At 33.7% G+C, this 19,339-nt stretch overlaps 4 protein-coding genes across 7 annotated transcripts; 2 read left to right on the top strand and 2 right to left on the bottom strand.

Moving 5' to 3' along the window:
- Window positions 1–1,686: 1,686 nt before the first annotated feature.
- ZCW7 lies at window positions 1,687–6,653 on the bottom strand. The gene is made up of 4 exons (XM_085758074.1): window positions 5,975–6,653; window positions 3,258–3,417; window positions 2,255–2,446; window positions 1,687–2,155 (listed from the first exon to the last, which is right to left on the bottom strand). Exons 1-4 carry the CDS (start codon window positions 6,616–6,618, stop codon window positions 2,150–2,152), a joined length of 1,002 nt encoding a protein of 333 aa, XP_085614200.1. The 5' UTR covers window positions 6,619–6,653; the 3' UTR covers window positions 1,687–2,149.
- Window positions 6,654–7,397: 744 nt separating this feature from the next.
- LOC146952125 (uncharacterized) lies at window positions 7,398–12,313 on the top strand. Of its 2 annotated transcripts, none has more exons than XM_085758078.1 (4): window positions 7,398–7,603; window positions 8,183–8,288; window positions 11,233–11,284; window positions 11,677–12,313. In XM_085758078.1, the coding sequence occupies exons 1-3, from the start codon at window positions 7,470–7,472 to the stop codon at window positions 11,245–11,247; spliced, it is 255 nt and encodes an 84-aa protein (XP_085614204.1). In that variant the 5' UTR covers window positions 7,398–7,469; the 3' UTR covers window positions 11,248–11,284; window positions 11,677–12,313. The 2 variants fall into 2 exon arrangements, with proteins under 2 accessions (XP_085614204.1, XP_085614205.1); XM_085758079.1 differs by lacking the exons at window positions 11,233–11,284; window positions 11,677–12,313 and adding exons at window positions 8,473–8,517; window positions 8,912–9,104 and having other exon boundaries at window positions 7,476–7,603.
- Window positions 9,994–12,313, top strand: LOC146952124 (Acyl-CoA N-acyltransferases (NAT) superfamily protein). Of its 2 annotated transcripts, none has more exons than XM_085758076.1 (4): window positions 9,994–10,602; window positions 10,981–11,067; window positions 11,233–11,284; window positions 11,677–12,313. In XM_085758076.1, exon 1 carries the CDS (start codon window positions 10,013–10,015, stop codon window positions 10,598–10,600), a length of 588 nt encoding a protein of 195 aa, XP_085614202.1. In that variant the 5' UTR covers window positions 9,994–10,012; the 3' UTR covers window positions 10,601–10,602; window positions 10,981–11,067; window positions 11,233–11,284; window positions 11,677–12,313. The 2 variants fall into 2 exon arrangements, with proteins under 2 accessions (XP_085614202.1, XP_085614203.1); XM_085758077.1 differs by having other exon boundaries at window positions 9,994–10,606.
- A 1,218-nt stretch (window positions 12,314–13,531) lies between these two features.
- NPGR1 (no pollen germination related 1) lies at window positions 13,532–18,892 on the bottom strand. 2 transcript variants are annotated; one of them, XM_085758072.1, is made up of 6 exons: window positions 18,594–18,892; window positions 17,457–17,740; window positions 16,815–17,073; window positions 14,641–15,884; window positions 14,242–14,389; window positions 13,532–14,102 (listed from the first exon to the last, which is right to left on the bottom strand). In XM_085758072.1, exons 2-6 carry the CDS (start codon window positions 17,646–17,648, stop codon window positions 13,792–13,794), a joined length of 2,154 nt encoding a protein of 717 aa, XP_085614198.1. In that variant the 5' UTR covers window positions 17,649–17,740; window positions 18,594–18,892; the 3' UTR covers window positions 13,532–13,791. The 2 variants fall into 2 exon arrangements, with proteins under 2 accessions (XP_085614198.1, XP_085614199.1); XM_085758073.1 differs by having other exon boundaries at window positions 18,249–18,607.
- Window positions 18,893–19,339: the final 447 nt, after the last annotated feature.

The following is a 19,339-nucleotide window of genomic DNA, read 5'->3' as shown; positions in this document are numbered from 1 at the left end:
GGAGTAATAAGATGATATTTAAAAGAAATAGACCAAGAATTCCAAGATGTACAGTTTTGTGCAGTTTATGTCAACAAGTTAGTTCCTATACCACTTCTATTTTAGAATCATTATTTTTTATTAGAATATTTTAGAATCATTATTACATTCAAAGAATGTGACATAAGTTGAAAGAAACAAACATGATGATATCCAAAATAATCCAATAGGCCGCCCCTGGTATATTTCTCTTTTTATGTAAAATTTGCTTATGGAAATAAAATGCTCTGAATTTTGATTAATTAACTAGCATTTTAATTCTTTCCTTTTAGCTAAAAATTCCAGGACAATATAGATCAGAAAATAGTGACATGCCTGGCTGTGGTGGTTACTCAGCCTATCAAGATATTTGAAATGAATAGGAGGTTAGAAATTTGAATCTAAACATTATAATAAAACAATTATAAAATAATTCTCATTGATATGGTCATCGATGTATTCTTTTTTATAATAAAAAAAAAAAATCATTACGCTACCGATTCTGAAGAAACTATTGATTGCACAACCTACCACGCTCTATTAAGATACATTGAGTTTTTTATTTTGAGAGAAAGATACATTGAGTTTATTCAAATACATTTTTAGTTGTGATGATTAATTATTAATTAATATCATTAGTTTATACATTCAACTGCACCAACACATGTTTGGTCCAATTCGTCAGGAGTTTAGTTTCTCTCAAGTTAGGTTTTAGATCAAATCAGATGCTGCAGAAAAAATTTATCTACGCTCAAAAAAAATTTCGTTGGAGAGTTCTGTGTTTTTTTTGGTCTTAGATGGACATCGAAAATTCATAGTTGAGTCGAGAAGTAAGTAACCATAACTAAAAATTGTTCCAACAAATATTAGAATTCAGACACTCTCGATTGATACGATTTTAAATGAAGTTCATTAATCACCAAAGTTCAACAACCTAATTATTATTTTTATTTGAGAGTTTTATTTTATTTTATTTCAGGTCTTCCTTATCCTTTTATTAGAGTAAAAATATGTATTCCAACTTGGCTGATGTCATTTTGGCTCCATTAAGTGCATATTTGAATAACATATGGTTGTACACATTTTATTTAAAACGTTGGTGTTTTTCTTTTTTTTTTTTGAGCAAAAACGTTGGTGTTGACTTCTCCGCCATAATTCTATGTTCTTGTCATCATCTTAAACAGCAAATAGTTTTTTCCCACTCACTAAAGTATTTCTATCTATTTAAAAAAAAAATGTTGATATGGCGGAGTAATCTATCTATATTATTCACTGACAAGAGTGACAATCCACATAGGTCTATCAGTGTAAGCTCAAATAGAATATATAATCATCCAAACCATAAATCTAGACTTTTGTGGATTATATACATTTTATAACCTCATATACAGTGTGCTTTCAAAGCATAATATCCACAGCGACCATAAAACTGCAGCTGTAGAAAAAGTTAAAAAAGGACGAGGTATAATGTGAAAAAAAAAAATAAGTGATGTAAATTGCTTAGTTTAAAAATAAGTAAAACATGAAGTGATTTACTAGGTTTTAATATATTCAAATTGACAACAACAAATTTAAAACTGCAGTTAGTTTCTTTCAATAAAAGCTCCAGTTTGAACTTCAAATTGAACTTCACTTTGCAAGTAAAATCAATTATACTAGAAAGGGAAATGCTAACTAGTGCCCTAAGGGCACTTGTTAAGAAGATTAATATAGAAATTATTAAAAACAATTTTATGTTTCTAAAATTCCCTTTTACATCCCACACAAGTGAATCCAAATATGCAGATGCATACTTCTCAGTTAAAGTGACTCAAGTCTTAACATGGAACATTAAAGGACTATATGGTGTTATAAAATTCCCACCAACTGAGACAGTACGTATACAGTTTTACCTTACATTTGTGATCTTGATACAAGGAGCAACTTTAACTGCTGAGGCTCTTCGTAATGTGGAATAATGAAATTATAATATGTTATAACAGCTTAATACAATCCCACTATCCAACCCCACAAGCCTAAGTAGACCCCGAAGGCCCGCGGCAGCAAACATTCAATGTGTCTAAGTTTGAGTTCAGTTCATAACAACAATGTTGCCAAGTTTGTATCCAAAATAAAACAAAAAGTTGAGTCCTTATTCCTGCATCAAATAAAGGGGTTCCTTGTCAATACAGATGGTCCAACTAGTTAACCAAAGGAAACAAATAAAAATATAGCCCTTGAAATATCGAAATCTCACCTTGAATCTCCTTGGGCGCACTCTATCTGGACTGTGGCGAGAATTGTAAACCTGGCGCCGGGGAGCTTCACTTCTGTAATGATCGGCTGCAATTACTGCGTTATTTTTCTCCTGAGGTTGATTCCTTGAATTACGAAAAAATCCATCTTTGTCCCAAGTAACCACGTAGTCAGCCTTTAACCTTGAACCTTGCTGTTCAATGGTAATTTCACAAATCATAAAAAATGAATCAAAATCATATCCATGCTTTCAATTTTGCAAAGTATTCCTCATGCTAATTGCTGCCCAGCTTTCATCACCTATACTTATCATGAATCATGAATGTAATGCAAGTCTGCTACTGCACATTATCAGTTTCAGCACTCGCTCAAAAAACTTTTACTTTCATTGCTCGGCACATGAATAGGAATATCTAATTATGTAAAATAACGATAACAAAACATGTACAAGCATGTGGAATTTTACAGACATGCTATTTGTTACCAACTTTTTTTTTTTTTTTTTGACAAAATTTGTTACCAACTTGTTATCTACAAAATGCAAGAATTAAGGTTTTAAAAGGTTTAACATGCGCTAAGTCTGCTATTTGGTGGAAAACAAGGATGGTGTTATTGAAATCAACCAATCCAATCACATTCTTGCTTTTCCCACAGTTATCTCTCATCAAAACAAGCATTTTCTGGAATTTTATTGCAGCTCCTTTAGCCACTATTGATATGTATGATTCCACAATAAAGTGACAAAAAATATAGTAAGAGACTGAACACCCAATTTCGATAAACTTTTCAACAAATAATTGTAGAAAAATAAAATTTAAAATGATTTTGCAAAGGCAGTAAATCTTCTAAACAACCCACGTATGTTAAAATCAACTTCTACATTACGACATTTTCAGAAACTCTCTCCTCCAACTTCTTCATGGGCAAATGTATACGGGATTTTTGGAAATTTGAAATCAATTACCTAATTGGAAAATTCTCGTAAGCTAGAAGCTAACCAATACCTTTTGCAAAGAGCGACCACAGAGAACTCTCAATGCATTATGGAAGTCTTTATATTTCTCAAACTGAACAACAATCTTGCAGTAAAGCCCCGAAACTAGATCTCCACTGTCTTCATTTGCATCCTTAGCTGAATAATCGTCCTCAGCAACATTAAGATTCCTGTTAAATACAAATTAAAGAGAAAAATAATCAGGTACAATCACACTGTTGACAGCTGTGTGGGAGCTTGCTAAGCAAGTCAACTACAATAATTCCCACATAGGCAATCCAAACATTAACCTTTTCATGTTTATTTATATTTGTTGATAGGTTCATTTCTTTTCACTTAAAATAAGGATAGTGAAAACAAAGTAAACTCTGGTCTTCACCCAAACACACTTCTTCATATTAATCTCTACACTATAAACATACAAACAAAAGTGGCTTATACTTCTATCAATCACATTAGGTGTAAAGCTAGTTTGAATAAAGTTCTCTGCAAACACTTACGGAAAAAGAAATACTAAAAAACACTTGTAAGAACTGTAGTCTTTTAGGTAATAATAACTTCATATATAAGTTGAAATCAACTTCTGCATTTCCGCTTTTTCAAAAACTCTCTGATTCAATCCACAAGCATTTGGAAGCTTGTACTAACTCTTCCATAAGTGAAGATCCTTAAACTTATTTCAATTGCTAAGCTCACAAAAGCTATAACTCATAAGCTAGTCCAAAAGCCCCTAATGCCTTAGTTATCAACCTATGCTTCTATTGTTGAAGATCAAAGGAAGTGAAAAGTTATGCTTGCAAGCATGAAAACTGCAAGTGAAATCTCATAAGGGATCATATTGAAAAGATGCATACAAGATGCTAGGTATGTTTCAAAAACCAAATCCGAGAGTTCAACCGGATGAACAGTGAACCAACATTGTCTCCGCCTCAATTATTTGAGCGGATCGATAGCAGTTTCGTCTAAGCTCAAGTTGTTGAAAGCAGTTAAACCATGACCTTATTTGAGCGGATCGATAGCAGTTTCGTCTAAGCTCAAGTTGTTGAGAGCAGTTAAACCATGACCAAAAGTCAAACAGACTATTAGAGCTTATTGAAGAATTAACCAACTAGCTATTAACAAACTTCAACATACTAACTAAGCAAACTAAGATCTATTTGGATACACAACTTAATTAAATGCTTATGTATTAGCTATATCTACAGGAAAATATAAAATAAAGTCAAACTATTTTCATTTAAGTTATAATTTGTTTTCATAAGCTATCATGAAGAGCTTATAGAAATAAGTTGAAAAAAACTTATGGACTGTTTGTGTTAGTTATCTCAAACAGTCTCACAAGTGCTTACAGCAGTATATAAACTCAAATAAGTCAATCCAAAAAGAATCAGGTACAATCACATTACTGACAGCTGTGTGTGAGATCTTGTTAAGATAGCCAAATAGAATAATTTTCACACAGGCAACACAAACATCAGCCTTTTCAATTTACTTGTGTTTGTTGGTAAGGCCATTTCTTTTTACTTCTTACAACAAGGATAACAAAAACAAAGTAAACTCTGGCTTTCATGATCCTAAACATACTTTGTCATACTAATCTCTACACTAAAAACATACAAATAAAAGTGACTTATACTTCTATTAATCACAACAGATGCAAAGCTAGATTGAATAAACTTCTTCTCTATAAACACTTGCAGAAAAAGAAACACTACAAGAATTTTAATAGAACTACAAGTCTTCTAGATAATAACTTTTCTGATAAGTTGAAATTAGCTTTTTAAAAAACTCATTCATTCAACTTCTCCATAAACGCTTACAAGCTTAAAGTAACTCTCCCAGAAGTGGAGAATTTTCGATTGACAAGCTCACAAAATCTATAACCGATGTCAAAATAGTCACTGACCTATGCTTCTATTGTTGGAGATCAAAGTGAAAAGTTAAGCTAGTGAGCTTAAAAACTACTAGTGAAATTTCATAACGAACCATATTGAAAAGATGCATGCAAGATACTAGAAATGTTTAAAAATCAAAACTGGACAGTTGAACTGTGAACCCGCATTTGTCTCAGCTAGAGCTGTTGAAAGCAGTTGAACTGTAACCCAAAGTTAAACTCACTATTAGAGCTTATTGAAGAATTAACAAACTAACTAAGTATTAACAAACCCCAGCATACTAACTAAGCAAACTAAGACCTATTTGGACAAACAATTTAATTTACTGCTTGCTTATAAGTTATAACAAAAGCACTTATCAAATAAGTGCTTATGTACTGGCTATATCTAAAATAAAGTTCAAAACAACTTATGACATCATAAGTTGTTTCCGTAAGTTATCTCAATTAGGGCCTGTTTGGATTGGCTTATTTTTGATCTTATGCAAATAAACAAGCTTTTATGTATTATTCATAAGTTTGTCAAGGTAGTTATGAAAAAACAACTTATGAAGACACATTTTCGTTAATGAGAACTTATGAATCAACTTATTTATTAGCATAAGCTTTTTTTCATAAGTTCAAAAATAAGTCAATCCAAATGGGCCCCAAGTCTCACAAGTGCTCATGTCAGACTGTCAGTACATAAGCTCAAATAGGTCAATCCAAACATGCACTAAGTAACTCTAAACATCTATTGCTTATTTTCATCAAGCACTAACATAAGCTACAAACACATTAAATTCATATTCATAATAACCGAATTATTTTTGTAGGGTTTAAGAAAAACACACCTTATCTTGCCAAACTTTTCAAAAATGGTATGAGTAACAAGCATAGAGGGTTTAGAAGAAACTCTAGTCTCAGCAAACCACCTCGACGGAACACCTCTAATGACAATCGTATCCGGCTCCCTCCTCCTATTCACATTCCCACTCCCAAAAGCATAAAACTCTTCCCAACCTTTCTTCATGAATTCAAAATCATCACAATCAGAAACACTAACCTCAAGCCTAAATTTAACACCAAGTAAATTCATCTCAATCCCATTCATTTTCTCAACTAAACGGTTACGAGTCTCTACGACGTCGTTTTTGCTTTCGAGAAAGGTTAGGTTCCATATGTGGAGTGTACCGTAAACGAGAGGTTCATCGCGTTTACGTTTTTTAGGGTCTTTATGAACGCGTTTGAAAATGAGATCTTCTTCGGGGAGAGGAAATGGGAGGGTTTTGGAGGTTTGAAGGAATGTGAGTAAAGAGGATTTTAGTTGGAATTGGTCGATTTGGGAGGTGAGGGAGGATGGGTTTGAAGGGTGGATTGTGAGGTTGAGTTTGATTCGTGGAAGGAGTGTTAGGTCTTTGTCGATTTGGATAGGAGAGGTTGGGGGAGTTAGGGTTAGGTCTTCTTGTTCTTCCAGCTTCATCGTATTCATGCTCATAGCTCGCTCACTCCACTGGCTTTCAAGCGCGATCTGGTTTCGTAGTCTTACTTCTGCTTCCTTTATCTTACCGCGTTCAAACAATTCAATCAAAACTAGACCATAAAATTATAGCTAAATATATTGTATATTTTCTTTTAAATTTTGGTAGGAATATATTTATACCTATATTCTTTTGGGTACAATTTTATAAAAACTATTTTTTGAGGAATTTTCTAATAAATATTATTAAGTTAAGGATCATGTTAACTGGTGTATATATCAACAATAATATTCTATGCTTAAAATTAATTTTCTACAAGTCGATAATAGTTTTCTCTTATTAGATCATCTCTTTCATTTTCTTTTTCATTGAGGAAGTGATTTTGGGTAAAATTTTGACCATAAATCATCCATCTTTTTCTCTTTCATTTAATCTAAACAAGTGATTTTCATAGCTATCTTGATTTTTTTCTTCGCGATTTCGTCGTGTGAGTGCGACGTTTTTTGATTTCTTGTCTTACAACAATGATCACTGATTCATATTAAAAGATCAGTTATTAAATCTTATTATCATTAAAGATATAATTGAGTGTCTTTAAAAAAAAATTATAATTGAGTGACATAAAAAAAATCTTCACATAATGGTACATATCAATCAAATCCATAAATATTAAAGTAAAAAAGGTAAAACCATAAATAAATTACTACCTTTTTAAAAAATTAAACGAATAATAATGAAAAAGACTTTGTCAAAAAATAAAATATTGAGAAAAAGACAAAGAAGTTGAGATTCAAACAAACAAAAAAAAAAAAAACAGAACAGGTAGAAACAGGATAGCGATATATATAAAGAGAAAGAGGGAGAAAAAATGAACGAAGGATTAAAGAAGATGGGTATATGCTTTGGTTGCTTCGGTGGCGGTGACAAGCGCATGACCAAAGAAGAAGAACGATTGGCCTCTGAAGAAGCGCGTGCTAGAGCTGCTGAAGCCGCTCAGAAAAGGTTTAAACCTTTTTCTCTAAATTCCCCTTTTCTTTTTTCTCCTGAATATTCCACCAAACTTAATTGTACAATTCCTACAAAGTTTTTTTTTTTTAACGGATTTGGGTTTTTCATTTCAATACTCATATGGGTTTTTATATTCTTTGTGATCATACTGGTTTAGATTAATTTGTATTAAAAAATGAATTTTGGTAACTACTGTATAAATTTCAATTCAACTTTGATTATAATCTGTTATTTGTAGAGCTCAATGATGTAATACATTCATGTGTAATACGTTTCATACACTAGAGATAAGCTCAAATAAGGCAATTCAAACGGGCCCATCTCATAAGTTGTTTCTATAAGCTCTCCCAAACAGTTTCACAAGCGTTTATGTCAGAAGATAAGTTCGAATAAGTCAATCCAAACACACCCTAAATATGTAATGAATTTAAGCTTACATGTTGAGGTGGGGGTGGTGCATGAATAAAACAAAAGACAGTAAATGATGTTATGATGTTATTTTGCTGGTTAATAATGACAAATTGATGATTTATGTAACTGTTGATTAACTTGTATGTGTTGTGTTGATTGCAGGCAAGAGGACTTTGAGAAATCTGCAGCAGGACGAGCTGCACGTGCACATCAAAAAGGAATGGCAAAGCAAGCTGCAAACTCAAATAAAGGCGAACCAACTCTAAAGGTTTGGTGACTCGAGATGCCACCTTTATTAAGAGTTTCTACCACTTTTGTTATCATTTATTTTAAAATGAATTTTCCTTGCAATATGCTGCTTTCTTTCCTGCCCATGTTTTTTGACCAACAATTTTCAGATACATTTATTCGTTACTAATGTTGCGTTTTGATTCTTTTATCTGTGGATGCAGTGGCAGATGGGCTGAGGTTAGGCAATAAATATATCTGTTTGTAAGGTGAATGATCTATCTAATATTTTATAGTTATCCTGTTCATTCGGTTATGCAACTTTGTTTAGTATTCAAAATTTATGAAACTTAACAATTATATGCAAAATTTTGATAAAAAGTTGTGCCTATTGTATTGCGCACCTCGATGTACTTCCAAGTGAGCATATCCTTGTTTGTTTTGAGTTTGCACTCAAAAATTTAGGACTAAATTAATTTGGAAAAATGCAAAGAAGTAGTGAATCCAACAAACCAGTTGAATTTAGATTGAATTCACTGATTTTTTAAAGCAGTGTAGATTAGGATCAGTGGTTTTATGTTTGTGCACATTGATTTATGTTAATATAAAAAGGAATATAAAGTAGTGCTTTCGATTTGATTGGTTTCTTTTCTTGTTTTACAGTATCAATGACAGGTCCAGTCCGATTCTATACACAGCGTGCTTCCCTTGTCCCGAAGATGATTTACAGGAACTTGAGTGCAATTGTTTCATTTGTACAATTTGTTTTTATACTAGACAATGAAATGTTCTGTTTGTTTGTAAAGAATCGGTGGTGAAAGAAAATGGGTATATGTTGCGAAGGTAGTTTGACACACTTCTCTTTCTCTTTGTATGATATTAATTTCAGCAAAACCATTTTCGTTCTACAGAAACTCGGCTCATCAACCTGTTGACTGATTCCAGCTTTGAGGGCCTTACATAGTTACATGTAACATGTTAAGATGCCAACTTTGCTTGATTTGCTTTGCGTTAGTATTATTAATCGATCACTATGAGATATTGGATCAATTTGGATTAAATGGTTAAGGGATAGCGAATAATTTTTTTCAGAGTCTACTTTCTCCAGTTTAGAAGTATATGCATCCAAAAAATCACCAAATTTTGTCTGTCTAGATATATGTGCTTTTGGTAAATTGTGCAATACAAATGTTTAATCTAAGAAAATGGACGGGAAAGCAATGTCTTGCTTTTTGCTTCTACCTATGGGAATGGATTATCTTTGTTGATGAGAGATTAGTGAAATCTACATAATTGGATACAAAAGGTGAGATGTGTTTTAAATTTAAAAGAATGAATGAAAATATTTAAGGTTGAGAGATTGATGACATGACACATTTACATGAGAGAAAAAAAAAAAAGGCTTAATTGCAGTTTTGATCCCCGAAGTATCACAATCTTACAATTTTGACCTCCTATAAAAAAAACAATAACGAATCAGTCCCCCTAATGTTTTCCCTTGTCTAAACTTTATCTTGCAAATTAAAGCATGGCTATTGTGACTTAGTTGTGGACCCAACAAGAAGAAAGCACATAGGCAATACATACAATAAACTACCAACCAAACCAATCACATTATCCTCAACAGCTCTTTCACAACCACAAACCAAACCAGAAAAAACATCACTCGTTCTCAGACCACACAAACAAAAGTCACAAACACAGGAAGAAAAAAACTACAAATTCTGAAGAATAGAGAGAGTAGTATCTTCTTGTTGTGATAATATGCTGCTCTTACGTGGCAACATCTATGCTCCTCTTCCATCCTCCCTACGACTTAACTTCTTCAAATCACAAACTCACCCACTACGAAACCTCACCATTTCTTGTCAAGCAAGCCTAGACTACCCACTCTCAATATCCGACGAAACCCTAGAAAAGCGAGGTTTCATTCTCCGCCGAACCGCAGAGGGGTTAAACCTAGAAGCACTTAACAAAGTATTCGTAGCAGTAGGGTTTCCGCGGCGCAACCCTGAGAAAATACGCATTGCACTCGAGCACACTGACTCAATGGTATGGATACAAGAGAGGAAGTCGCAGAATAATGCGGTTGCATTTGCAAGAGCTACTGGTGATGGTGTTTTCAATGCCATAATATGGGATGTTGTTGTTGATCCTTCGTTTCAAGGGCTTGGACTAGGGAAAGCTGTTGTCGAGAGGCTTATGAGGGATCTTGTAGGAAGAGGGATTACCAATATTGCTCTTTACTCTGAGCCAAGAGTTCTTGGCTTTTATCGACCTTTGGGTTTTGTTGCTGATCCTGATGGTATTCGTGGAATGGTTTACTCGACAAAAAACAAAAGAAAAAAATAGTTGTACGTGAGTTTTCTTTGTATTTTCATGAAGTGTTTATGTATAAGCTATTTCTATAACAACATATAATAAAGTCAAACTGTGTTTTATATAAGTTATAAGCTAAGCTACCATAGAGTTTATAGATATAAAGCTAAATAAAGTTAATGGACATGTCATATGCTCTCACAAATAGTTTTACATGCGCCACTAGATAAGTTCAAACAAGTAAACTCAAACAGGCCTTAAATATGTAACGAATTTAAGCTTACATGTTGAGGTCGGGATGATGCATGAATAAACAAGAGAAATTAAATACTCTTATGATGTTATTTTACTGTTAATGACAAACTGATGATGATTTATGTAACTGTTGATTAACTTGTATGTGTTGATTGCAGGCAAGAGGAATTTGAGAAATCTGGGCACATCAAAAAGGAATGTCAAAGCAAGCTGCAAACTCAAATAATGGCGAACCAACTCTGAAGGTTTGGTGATTCGAGATGCCACTTTATTTTCAGCAATTCTTAATTCATGCTACCCTTAAATTGACTCTTTCGTTATATATCTCGTGCTTCTTGAATACGAGTTTCTACCATATTTTTATACGTCACTCATGTTGTGTTTTGCCTTTTTTTTATTTGTGGATGCAGTGGCAGATGGGTTGAGGATAGACAATAAATTTGTCTGTTGTTTTACATTTAGGTGAATGATCTATCTGATACTTTGTAGTTATTCTGTCCATTCGGTTATGCAACTTTGTTTAGCTTTGTAATTTATGGAAGTTAACAACGGTATGCAAAAATTGATAATAAAGTTGTGCCTAATTTGAGTTTGTGATTGAAAATTTTAGGACTAATTGAATTTGGAAAAATACAAGAAGTAGTGAATGAACAAACCTGTTTGATTTAGATTGAATTTATTGATTTCTTAAGGTATTGTAGATTAGGATCAGTTGTTTTATGTTTGTAACAGATTGATATATGTTAACTGAGAAAGGAATATTAAGTACTTTTGATTTGACAGAATGAAAATGCATCTCTATTTATTGTTTGGAAGATTGATTTGCCTGATTGGCTTCTTTTCTTGTGTTACAGTATCAATGACAGGTCCAGTCCGATTCTATACACAGCGTTACACAACATGCTTCCCTTGTCCCGAAGATGATTTACAGGAACTTGAGTGCAATTGTTTCATTTGTACAATTCGTTTTTATACTAGACAATGAAATATTCTGTTTGTCTCTCCTCTCGGCTTTCTGTGTGACATTTATATCCGCCTTTCCATAAAAAACGCATAATGGAGAGGAATGAGTTGCGGGACAGATATAGTATAAGCTCACTCCCACGCCGTGGGAGATATGAAACACTCTCTCACCATAGAAGGCACCCTTTTTCAGAGTCTACTCTCTCTAGTTTGGAAATTTTGTTCATCCAGAGATGTGCTTTTGGTAAATCGTGCAATACAAATGTATAATTTCAGAAAATGAACGGGAAAGCAATGTCTTGCTTTTAGCTTCTACCTATTGGGAATGGATTATCTTTGTTGATGAGAGAATGGTGTAATCTACACAGTTGAATAAAAAAGGTGAGTTTCATATATGAAAGGATGAGATTGATGACATGACATATTAGAGAACATGAGAGAAAAAGATGGAGAGATTGTATTATATATGTAGGGGCGGGGTTTGAACCTGTATTCTCCACTTATTCACGTTAAAAGGTGAGATTTCAATCATTGGACTACTTGACAAAAATAATTTAATTTCTTTAAAATGGAATTAATCTAAAAACATCTATTACAATTTTTTTTAGACTGTCTCCTAGAGCTTATAAAAACAACTTATGATAGATCTTTGTTCATGTATCGGTTGACCGGTCATATTCACTGGAACTGTTCTCAGGATCAGTTGACCAGTCATGTTCCTGTAAATATGACTAGGTTTTTTTGTTGAAAAAGAAATAGTTATTTGGAATTGGCTTTTGAGATAATAATTTTTAACAAAGGGAGAGAAAAACATAATTTATAGTGTCTAGAGTATGTCTTTTCAATCATATTGACTAAAAACAGTTTAGTGTCTACTCCCTCCGTTTCAAAATGAGTGTCGCTTTAGCCAAAAAAATTTGTTTCAAAATGAATGTCACTTTCGGTTTTCAATGCAATAATAACTTTTTCTTTTCAATTGTACCCTTCAATTAATACTATGTTACACTACTTCCAAAGTATTATTTTTTCTTTAATGAAAAACAAACCAATAGTTGATTAGGATAATTTGGTAAAATTGCTATGACATTTGACTACTTTATTTCATTCCTTAATCTGTGTGCAATTGGCTAAAGCGACACTCATTTTGAAACGGAGGGAGTATGTAATATCAGAAATGATTTTTAGAAAGCGGGCCCTGAATAGTGTGCAAAGAATCTAATTAATAACACATGGTTTTTAAAAGCCATGAAGCATAGCCTTGTAGGTTCCAATCCCAACACAACCATGAAGCAAAGCCATCACCTCACTGTAAAGAACAGTAGACAGACAGCCAAACACTGCCAAAGAATCCAAATAAGAAGCTAACAGCATGACCATGACAAAGTCCTCCAAATTAAGAAACGAAAAATGGTACCTAATCCAATCAAATCATCATTCTATCAATTTTCCAAATGAGCTTTTAACACGAAGTATGATAGCTTTTCAAATCATTGTTTATGGTAAAGCTCGATTATCGTAGTTAATTGCCAGCTCTGCCCTCTACAGCTTCATTCCATTAATCCTAACAACCAAGATAAGTCCTCTATATTTCCAAGATGGACATACTACATACTTGAGACCATGAATGAGTAACTTGAAACAATGATGAATGACAAAAAAAAAAAGAAGATAAAAAACCTTTCTCAGTGCGAAAAACAGATAAAAAAGAACCAGTGACAGATAAGAAGTAACAATTAAGAAAACGTATTGTACCAACGAAAACAAACTTCTGATTTCCTGTGTTTAATCTGTCAAATTTAACTGATAATTCATTGGAAACAGGTTGAAGTACATCTATAGTTAAGCAACTAGCTTGAGCTATACATTTTTTATGAATCAGTTAACCAAACAAGGGTAACCATACAATGAATTTTTCCTATCAGTCGCTGCTTATGTCTTGTCTATTATGTTCTTGGTGAAGCTTACTTTCCTCAACCACAAAGAATTTAAGTTCGCCAAAGTCTCAATCACTCAAACTGTTGAACTGGAGTTGAAAGCTTCAGCTCATATGCAGCTTGAAAGCAATCTGCAGCTTGTTCTAATGAACCCTCCATTTTTGAAACCAATCCAAGGTTGAACCAAGCTTCATGGTTTGTCGGTTCCAATCGCAAAGCATTCATTAAAAAGCTTCTTGCTAGTGGAAGTGATTGCATACCAAGTTTAATCAACAACTTCGCAGTTGAATTGATACTTGGAATATAATCAGGTTCTATTGACAACGAGATTGAGAACGAAACAAACGCTTCCTTGTATAATGATTGAGCTTCAAACAACATCCCTGTCATTGCCATAATCATGTAATTGCATATTAGTGATTTGTTAATATATGGTAATACCAAGGCCAAAAAGATGCACAGCTGAAACATTCGGCTTATCATCAATAACAAAGATGACCAAACAGTGTTCAGGTTCCATACCTGTAATATGCCAACTTCTGGGAGAGAAAAATTCTAGCAATTGGGCTTTGTCAACACAAGCTTTTGCATCAAGAAAGGAATTAAGATCTGTATAAATGGTTGCCATATCTTGCCATGCTTCCATTTCCAATTTCCGTTCCGTTAATGCCTGCAAAATATGAAAAGCAAGGGAAATTTTTGTTAAAAATTCAGGAGCTGAATCTAAACTAGGCGATAAAATTTCAAATTGTTCGTAATTGTAAATTCACAATCTTTTACTATAGCAGACGATAAGCCTGTACCACAATAAATGAAAGTTATTGCATATAATAATGTAGAGGATTATTTTTAATGGTTCTAGATTTAATTAACTAGTTTCAACATAAAAGTGATGTTTCCTCAAAAGTAACGAACACGCACCTCATCCCTGAATATTTTTGCTTGATCAAACTCAAAGCTCTTAGCTTGAAGCGAAATCTCCTTTTTGGCATTTATTACTGCTAACAAGGTTCTGTAGGTCTCAATAGCTTGCTTTGGTTGCTGCTGCGCAATTTGAAGTACAGCTTTGAGTCGAAGTAGCTCTAACTGATCAACGCTCCCAGTGTCATCTAAAGCAAACTCAACTATAGTTTCTGCGTCCTTAAACCTCTGCTGTGCAGATACTATGAGAGCTAACAGCTGCCAACCTCTTGTAGAACTTCCAACCATCATGTCTGAGTACCTCATTATGTTTTGATAAGCTGCATCTAGATTCCTCTGAATTGCATTTTCAAGTCCAAGGCTAAACATCACTTCCACGTCATTATTTCCAGTTAGAGCAGCTTCATTTAGAAAGTTCAAAGACTCTCTTTGAAATTGAACTCTTTCGGAATCCACTACAGATGTTCTAGCTGCAGCCCCGTAACAAACACCAAGAATTTGTTGGCCTTGAACCAAAAAATGCTCATTTTGATGCTTGGCTAGATTGATAACTTGCTGTGAAAATTTGATGCCTTCATGAGCATGATTTGGATATTGGGAACACAGTTTTGCACCAAACAAATATGAAGGAAAATGAGGCATATGCTTTGATTCAGAACTACCACAAGCTTTCCTCAAAAGGTTCAACGCTGCTTCATTTTGTCCTGCTGCACTGTAACAAAGAGCAAGAAAGTACCACCTATCAGCTCGACCAAAGATACCTGGTAGGATCTGCTCTACACAGTCTGCCAATGATTCAAACATCCCAGTCATTGAAAGCGAAAATGTAAGATGACCAATTATTTCAGCATCCCAATCTATTTCCTGAAGTTCCATCTTTCCTGATAGAATTAATAACAAAAGTATTGCTTCTTCAATGTTACTCATTGATGTTGTTGGACCATTCACTTGCAAATGAGAAGGTAGGTTTACTTCAACACCACCATAGAGCAGTGTGGTAGCTAAATCCTTTTGTAGACAGGCCAACCTCCTTGGCTCCAAATTCCATGGTTTGACCAGAGCACGCCGATAAGCAGTGACAGCTTCATCTAGAAAACCTGCCTTGATCCATAGATTTGGAAGCAGCTCCAATGCTTTGTGGAACATTTCCTGCAACTTACATTCTTCACCAATACCGTCCGGCATTCCATTAGGAAGAGCTGATTCAATTGTATCCACAATTGTTCTGCACTCCTTTGCAGCCTCTGATAGATAAGAAAGCAGCAATAATTAGTGCTGACATCTTTGAGTGCAAAAACACACATAATGTAACAGCATTTATAGGCATTTATGAACACACTTTGATCCTAACATGGAGATTTGTTCAAGATTCGCTTCATTAAAGAACAAAACTTTCAGTAATTGGAGCTAATAACAAGAGCATGCTGAATCAAACAATACCACAACGAAGGTTATGGAAAATGTGTAGACATATTGATCAGGGTTTCAAATTGCGGACCGAGTCACAAGATGCAGCTACAATGTTGCGGAAGTTTTCGCAACCTCATAATGCCGCAATGTGGTGCGGTTGTAAATCACAATAAAACTCAAAACACTGCAACGGCCGCAAAGTAGTTTGCAATGACCGTATCACACAGCAAGAACACGCATAATGTAGCAGCATTTATAGGCATATATGAAATGCTAACATAAAAATTGTTCAAGATTCACTTCATTAAAGAACAAAACATTTAATAATTGCAGTTTTAAACAAGAGCATGCCCAATCAAACAATGCAACAATGTAGATTATGGAAAACGTGTAAAAGAGATGATGATCAGGTTTCAAATTGCAGACCACATCACGTGTTTCGGGAGCAATGTTATGGCAGTGTCCGCAACTGCATCATGCTGCAATTGCAGTGTGATTGGAAATCACAGTAGAACCCACAAAGGCCGCAAAGTAGTGGGTGCAACGGCCACATCACACAGCAAAAACACACATAATGTAGTAGCATTTACAGGCATTTATGAATATGAATTGATGCTAACATGGAGATTGTTCAAGACTTGGTCTAAGAACAAAACTTTCAATAAACGCAGCTTTTAAAAAGAGCATCCTCAATCAAACAAAACAACAATGTACATTATGGAAAACATTGAAACAAGATAATGATTATATGAAGGTGGTAATACCAGTGTATTGCTTCAGCTCCTCTAAGGATTTGGCTTTAAGCAAAATTGCCTCAAGAAGCAGGCTCACCGAATGCATTGACATCAAATTAGGTAGCACAGTACCCGCTTTGGACCGAGGTTTCCTTAGCTTGTTTCTCTCAGCAATAGCCCTGATCATCCTTGGGGTCAAAGTACTGATGTCAATACCCTGAAGCACGTGTAGGGCAGCTTCAAAGTTCCCTCTTTGATATTCAAGCCTCCCCAACAATGCTCTAGCTTCCTTAAAATTCATAATAATAATAAAAAAAAAAAAAACAGAAAATAACATAAAAACAGTTACTAGTACAACTCCAACTAATATTAGCAGAAACAACTTCATAAATAAAGAGACGCGTTATGGTATGTTGGTGTTTCTTGTTTCGATTTCCACCGATAAAATAAACATCAGAGAAGACATTATGGAATTTTTTGAAAATTCTAAAAAAATTCAAAACATTGTTTACAGTGTTTCCAAAAACGCATTCTCTCTAGTTTGTTTCCATCTTCTCTCTATCACAATTCAAAAGGAAAATTCATAACCAAATGTAATTTCAGCCACCCACAAACACAATATGAATTGCAATTGAAAATGTTGTTAGAGAGTAAAGGTTCTTTAATTTCTACCTCATAGTTTAATGAGGCGGCTTCTTTTAGAGAAGATTCAGCATCTTCAACTTGATTTTCATTTAGTTTTGAATCCCAGTCTCCAGTCCTTGAAGATAACCCACTAGCAGAGAAATCCCTTGTTGCTAGGGAATCCGGTGACTGTGGTGCCTCTTCGAATTTGTGTTGCTCTCCAGAACAAGCACACAACATCTTCCTCAACAATCAAATTGTAAAATGGGGAAAAACTATGAATCTTTTCCTTTTGAAATTGAAGCTAATAGAAATCACTCCTCAATACCGACCTTCACAAGGAGCACAAGAAAATCAATGTTCAAACATCAATCCGTATCAATTATCACTACAATTTGCAATTTAATCAAAACAAATGAAATAAATATAATGTACTAAAGCAACATTGGTATCAAGTAGCTAAATAAACCAAAAATGCCACACCCTATTTACCGAAACTTTGAAATTTCCAAACTTTATGTCATGAAATGGTTGATACAAAACAAGATCACCAGACATAAGTGACCTCACAATCAACTCACTTTTAACTAAAATCAATTCATTCAAAATCAATTTTTATCACTGCAAAACCAAACACACACTAAAGTAACATTTCCCCACTTTATTTCATGAAATGATTGATACAACGTAAGATTACCAAACATATATCACTTCCCATTCAACTCATTTTAACTAAAACCAATTATATATAATCAATTCATTCAAATCAATTTTCATCACCGCAGAACCAAACACACACAAGTAACTAAATAAATCAAGAATGCAAAACAACCCTTTTACCTATAATTCAAAGTTTCCCAACTTTGTACCATGAAATGTTGTGTTGATACAACACAAGATCACAAGTAAAAACACAAATACACAACAATGGTGAATTATATATATCAAAAACTAACTTTTCTTCTAAACACAATGTAACAAAAAATTGACACGTTTCTGCAACAGAAAATCAAAATATAAAAAAACCCATGATTGATGGGAGCATGAAAAATGACAGTTTTTTTTTTTTGTGAAAAGCAATGATGGGTTTTGATTAGAAACAGAAATGACAAAAGGTTAATGCAGAAGAAGAACAACACATGGGTGTAGACAAAAAGGTTAATGGGAACGCAGCTTTGGACTTACCGCAACAGTTTCACAGATTCCAAAAATCTGGACTTTTTTGCAGTCTTCAACACACCATGAAAGAGACCCTTCTCTTCAACTTTCTGTTTTTTCTGTCGCTATATTTTCAAATTCATTCTTATAATATTGCATTTTTATACACCACCCAAAAAAGTGTATAAAGTTTTCAATAAATAATAAAGATGAACCACTTTTTTATAAAATGGAGTGACAACTATGCAGAAACCAATATTTCATTTCTTTGTATGAAAGGAAATTTAGATTAGAGATGATACGTTTCATGCAAAGTTAAGAAAAATTATCAACTTTACTACAAGGAAATATTTATGTATATCAAAATATCAAAAAAAAAAAAAAAAAGTAGGAATTGTTAATTTGGTCAAAAAAGTAGGTATTATACATTTAAATTTGTGTCAATGCATATTAAATATCTAGGCATTTTTTCTTTTTTGGAGGGATCTATGAAGTTATTTTCCATATAAATTGTATTTAGGTTCTTTAAAAAAAAAAAAGTAGTTGCATGACATAATTAGTTTTACATAAATATAAAACTAGATTTATCAACAATGAATATATCCAATTGGTAAGGAGTTTAAAATCATTAATCAAGTAGTTAGGGGTTGGATTATTTCCTTTTGTGTATGGTAAAAATTTGATTGTGCTAAAAAAAACCACTTCGTGTGTCTATAAATTACTCGACAAAAGTCCTCGTGAGCTTAACTCAGCTGTTATGGACAGTGCATAAT

The sequence above is a fragment of the Medicago sativa genome, chromosome 1 (assembly GCF_051527215.1).
Source record: "Medicago sativa cultivar Bolivia chromosome 1, Bolivia_mono, whole genome shotgun sequence".
NCBI lineage: Eukaryota > Viridiplantae > Streptophyta > Magnoliopsida > Fabales > Fabaceae > Medicago > Medicago sativa.
The sequence above is the reverse complement of the archived record's forward strand: the minus strand, read 5'-3'. Positions and strand labels throughout refer to the sequence as shown.